Genomic DNA, 6,000 nt, shown 5'->3' with positions numbered 1-6,000 from the left:
TGTGGCTTTCCTAATCAAGTCCAATCAGTATAATCAAACACAGCTGGACTCAAATGAAGGTGTAGAACCATCTCAAGGATGATCAGAAGAAATGGAAAGCACCGGAGTTAAATATATGAGCGTCACAGCAAAGGGTTTGAATACTTAGGACCATGTGATATTTCAGTTTTTCTTTTTTAATAAATCTGCAACAATGTCAACAATTCTGTGTTTTTCTGTCAGTATGGGGTGCTATGTGTACATTCATGAGGAAGAAGAATGAACTTAAATGATTTTAGCAAATGGCTACAATATAACAAAGAGTGAAAAATTTAAGGGGGTCTGAATACTTTCCGTACCCACTGTATGTATACATACACACATATATATATATATATATAATAATAAATGTATACAGTTGGTTTGGGCTGCTCATTCACAAGAATTACATGCAAAATAATGGTACCGCTTTCAGCACCTAAAATCCAAAAGAATCATACCGCCAGGGAGGTTAAGGCAACCCATTCATTTAAATCCTATTCGAACTACCCTGTGAAAGGAAGATGCTTATACTTGCCTATTTTCAGGGTGCTGTGGGTCAGTCACCTGATTGGCTCCCAGTGGCGGCTTCAGGGGAGAGGAGGGACCGCTGACAACAGATGCTCAGATGCCCCCATAGTAAACCTGTGGGTGGCGTCATCTCACAGGCTGTGCATCTATTTTTGGCACTCTATAGAGTCTCCCCTGAAGCCGGCCACTGGGGAGATCACATGACGGAAGTGGTGCACTCTGAATATGTAAGTAAGGGCATCTTCCTTTCACAGGGTAGTTTGAATAGGATTTAATTGTTGAATATTCTGTTGACCTCCTGAATTTTGCATATGTTTTCTTTGACAACAGAATTTAATTTTATCCACTGTACTGAAGAGGGGAAAAAGAGCAGCAATATTTATAAAATATTTTTTATTTCTATTTCATGTAGCTAGTTCTTGCATCCCAACAAAGAACAGGAGGCATAAGCCCTTGCAGTCAATTAAAATTCACCTTTTTCTGATCTGCCTATAGAACATTTTCTGCACTTTTTTTTTCTTTTTTCATTGCTTTCTGAACCTAATTACATTTTTTTTTTTATTAAAAATAATAATTGTCTGTGGGGATTTTCTATGGATCTGCAGTGTATTGTGGTCTCACTCCCTGTCATGTGCTGTTCTTAGATGGTTCAGACCTTTTCTCGCTGTATCCTTCGTTCTAAAGAGGAGGTGGACCTGGGTGAACTTCTGTCCACAAAACTGGTGACTTTCATGATGGACAATTGTCAGAATATACTGAATGTTCCAGTATCACTGAAAAACTCTGTGGAGGATTATATTGCACACCAGAGAAGAGTTCAGGTACTTCGTTTTTTGTGTAACGGGTATAAGTTCTATTTTTGCACAGGTTTGAGGGATTCAGTAAAGTTTAAATGAGCAATCGTCTGTTATTTTTATCATGGGTGTTCCCAAATATCTGCCCTTACCAAAGCCTCCTACATTATTTTCTGTATCGCTCATTGACGGATGCAGTTTCTGATCTTCAAATCAGTAGGTTATACTGTCCCCTACAGGAGTAGGACACTAGGCAGAAAAAAGTTCTGGCTATGCCTATGGGCATTCCCAGGGGGTATACCCTCTCTCCCTGCTAAAGGATATCAATTTTAATCTGCCTAGGACCTAGTTCCTTACTGGGATCTCTGGTCTTGGCAAAAGTTTTTTTTTCTTCTAGATAGTTTTTTTTTTTTTTTTTCCTCCGGATTGTTTTCCTGTGAGATCTACAAGCAACTAAGCTGGATCTATAGATCCAGTGGTCACCCCAACTGGCCAGCGAGTGTGCGCAGACCCCAGCTCCGCACTAGGTCAGCCGCGACATAGTCCCACTGGACGGGGACTGGCCCCGCCAGTTAAACGTCTCGCCAGGTCGCATACAGCTGGGTTGCAGCATTCCTATTGGCCGACAGCCTCCCACTTCAGCGGAGAGGGGTTCTGTAAGGAGATGGTGCCTGCCTGTTCCTGGTACAGTGAGTAAATGTTCCCCCCTCTTCCCCTGGCAGATTTTGGGGTGGATGCGGGCCCCTCCCTAGGACAGTCGGATCCTCACAACCCCGGGTTCCCCTTTGTCCGGTCACGCACTCCCCCCCCACCACCTACCTGTTCACCCCCCCCCCTCACTACTGGGGCTATAGGGACACTTTTTTTAACCACTCCCGGGGGCTGGGACCAAGCTTCAGGCTGGCGGGTGGGGGGGGTGGTTTACCTGTTGATTCCGTCCAGGAGACTGGGGGATCCCCTCGAGGGCCCTCAGTAGCTCCGCAGGCTGTGCGGGGTCCCCATTTTCTTGTAGCCCATGTGCTCTGCAAGATTCGGCGGTCATATTGGTACACCCGGCGCCCATTTTGCGGTGGATTTCTATTGAGCATCACTGGCGGCCATGTTCTGGGAATTCTTAGAGGCGTTTTTTCTGGTGGAGCCACTCCCTATACCCTAGTGCCTTACACGCAGATCTTTCTCTTTGGATCAAGATCGCAGCAGACACGTGCTGTGCAGATGTTCTGGGCCTCCTGGTGACTCTGGGGGGAGCTCTCTCTCTGCTGGGGGTATTCAGTGCGCTGGGCCAGGCCTCCTGAGGGCGCTGCAGCGTGATGGGACGTTCTTGAAGAAAAAAAAAAAAATTTTTTCTCAACTTTTTCTGATGGGTTCCCCTGGTGCAACATGGACCCTGCAGAACAAGTGTCCCCACCTGATCCCTCAAGGAGGCCGCAGGGCCCTCCGAATCCCAGCTAGCCATAGAGGCACTTTCGGCGGTCCTGGAATCCTTTGCCTCCCGGGTGGAGGTGGCCTTTAAAGGGCGAGGTGCCAAAAAACGCCCTCCATCTACCCCTGCCTCATCTGATATGTCAGACTCTGAATCTGATTTAGCCACCGCAGACGCGGGTCTCCCTGCCAGGTCAAATACCTTGCGCCCTGTCTCCTCTGATAGTGAGGATGACATCTCTACCTCCGCCACCGCGCAAGAAAAGGCGCTGGTGGACACACTGGTTGTATCTGTGCATGAGACCCTAAATATGGAGGACGCAGCTGCGACTGCGAATGAGGCACAGGTTACGTTTGGCACTCACAAGCCATCCAAAGTGGGAAAGGTTTTTCCCTGCCCTGCGTATTTTGTCAACATGCTCAAAAAAGAATGTGACCACACCAAGGGCTCACCAAAAGTGTCCTTGCAGCCTTGGAAGTGGCCGGCATCCTCCGATGGGCGGAAACGCTTTTTTCCAGCTCTCTCCGCTGTTCACATTCCAGGAATGGAAAATTGGCAGGCGAATTTCTCAGTCGACAGACCTTGGATCAAGGGGAATGGTCTCTCCATCCGGAGGTGTTCCAGCAGTTGTGCCTTTGTTGGGGCACTCCAAATGTAAAACTGTTGGTGTCTCGGATCAACGGAAAAGTGCAAAAGTTTGTGACCCACTCCCGGAACCCTCTGGCAGACGCCACGGACCCGCTGGTGGGGTCAGTATCAGCTGATGTATGCCTTTCCTCCTCTCAAGTTGCTGCCAAGACTTCTTCGCAGGATCGAGGCAGAAGGGATTCCGGTCATTCTTGTGGCTCCAGACTAGCCTCGCCAAGCTTGGTACATCGACCTGGTCAGGCTAGTTGCAGACGCTACTTGGAGACTTCCTCTCTGGGAGGATCTACTGTCTCAAGGGCCAGTCTTCCATTCTGCTTTACAGTCACTGGCTTTGATGTCTTGGCTGTTGAAAGCCAGGTGCTGAAGGACGGGTTTGTCTGCTTCAGTGATTCCTACTTTGTTTAAAACGAGGAAAGCGACTTCCAGAAAGATCTATCATCGTGCATGGAAGTCGTATATTGCGTGGTGTCTCTTGGGGTTCCCCCTGGCTCATACTCGGTGGCTTGGATCTTTGCTTTCCTTCAACGGGGTGTTGATCAAAAGTTAGCCTTGAGTACTATCAAGGGTTAGGTTTCGGCCTTGGCAATTTTCTTCCAAAGGCCACTAGCTGCCCATTCCCTGGTGTGTAGCTTTATCTAGGGGGTGCGACACTTGGCACCTCCGGTGCGCCCTTCGTTACCACCTTGGGACCTTAATTTGGTGCTGTCAGTTCTCCAGAAACCTCCTTTTGAAAGTATTCGAGAGATTCTTTCGCTTACCTTATCCCAGAAGGTGGCCTTCTTGGTGACTATTACTTCTGCGCGCAGGGTGTTGGAACTGGCAGCGTTGTCCTGTCGTTCTCCCTATCTGGTGGTTCACAGGGATAAAGTGGTACTTCGTCTGGGTCTGTCCTTCCTTCCGAAGGTGGTTTCCAGTTTTCACTTAAATGATGACATTGAGCTACCCTTTTTGTGTCCTAAGCCTGAACATCCTTAGGAAATTGCACTACATACTTTGGATGTGGTTCAGGCACTCAGGGTGTACTTGGTGACTACTGAGTCTTTTCAAAAGTCAGATTCGCTCTTTGTACTCACGGATGGCCCAAGGAAAGGGCTGCCTGCGTCTACTGCGACTATTTCCAGTCAGACAGGCAGTTGTGCAGGCTTTTTCAATTAAGGGTCAGGTTCCACCTTTCCCTGTTGAGGCGCATTCTACTCGGGCGCTTAGTGCTTCCTGGGCTTTTCGCCAACAGGCATCTGTGCTTCAGGTTTGCAAGGCGGCTACCTGGTCGTCTGTTCACACTTTCACAAAGTTTTACAAGGCGGATGTGCTGGCATCTGCAGATGCCTCTTTTGGCCGCAAAGTTTTCCAGGCTGCTGTTTTTAAGGGTGTTTTTCCCTTGAGGATGTTTGTTTTTTCAGGTGGGTCTCATCTTGTTGTTCTGATGAGTCCTATGTTACCTGGTTGGCTATGGTTTAGCCTTGGGGAATTATTTTTCTGCTGTTCCCACCCCTCATTTTTATGGCACTGCTTTGGGACATCTCTACTGATATGAAGATCAGAGACTGCGTCCGTCAATGAACAATAGAGAAAATTGGATTTTTGTCTTACCGTAAAATCCTTTTCTCTGAGTTTGACAAACGCAGTACCCGCCCCTCTATTGGAGTTGAGTTGGTATGATTTTCTCTGACACTGCCCTGATACAAAACTGACATCCTATAGCAGGGAGAGAGGGTATACTCCCTCGGACTGCCCATAGGTGAAGCCAGAACTTTTTTCTTTTTATCAGAACCACAAACTAAGGGCCAAGTTTTGTATGTGATCCTGACACTGGCAGCAACTTGCTAGCAACAGGATGGCCAAGATCCCCCTAACCTATTTCTTAGGGTGTCGCTCCCTCATTGGTGAGATGTCATTCTGCATGGGAAAGACCCTTTTTTACACAAAGTGGTTGCTGCACCTCAGTAACTTTGCCATCAGCCTAAAGCCTAAAGAGAAGTAGCAGTTTCTGTGGTTAGGGTAACTTTTCTCTGCACTTATGTTGGTTAGTAAGAGCGATGCAATCCTGCATTTATGGAAGCATAATACCCCAAATTAAGCCTAATAAGATTACGAATTTAGAGAACAAACACAATAGGAATATTGATATGATACAGGGACCATCTCTCACTATAAGGAGCCATTTACACCATTGTGGTGCGTTGGTGCATGTATGTTTAGCATGTGTTGCATTAACGCAACCTATTCATTTAAAGTGATTGTAAAGATCACCTTGTAAAACAACCCATTCAGTTTAAAATTGCAATGAAACGCAAAACATTTGTGTATAGATATGAAAAAAAACATACTTTTTAATTTAATGATCACATTCTTTCTTTTCCCTCAGGGGGAGGAGAAGCAACAGGGCACTGATCTTTCCAGTGAAAAGCTGTGCAGGTGATGGAGGGTCGGGGTGTCAGGAAAAGACTGATCATTGGAGGAGAGTAAGGGGGGGTACCCAGCCCAGCTAGAGAACTGGCCACGGTGTGTTCTCCTGCTTAGTGCGGTCAGTTTTAATAGGAAAACAGAGAGACTGGCAGGAACACCAGGGATTTAATTCAAATAAAG

The 6,000-nt window shown here is 46.9% G+C and overlaps 1 protein-coding gene across 1 annotated transcript in view; it reads left to right on the top strand.

Annotated features, from left to right (window-relative positions):
* The window catches only part of DEPDC1B (DEP domain containing 1B), a 113,798-nt gene that overhangs the window by 90,150 nt on the left and 17,648 nt on the right, over nucleotides 1–6,000 (top strand). Inside the window, exon 9 of the mRNA XM_082255324.1 lies at nucleotides 1,194–1,370. Within this exon, the coding sequence (XP_082111450.1) occupies nucleotides 1,194–1,370 (177 nt within the window). The remainder of the gene's footprint in view (nucleotides 1–1,193; nucleotides 1,371–6,000) is intronic.

The sequence above is a fragment of the Pelophylax lessonae genome (assembly GCF_965119305.1).
Source record: "Pelophylax lessonae genome assembly, chromosome: 1".
Classification (NCBI taxonomy): Eukaryota; Metazoa; Chordata; class Amphibia; order Anura; family Ranidae; genus Pelophylax; species Pelophylax lessonae.
This window is presented reverse-complemented; position numbering and strand designations above follow the sequence as displayed.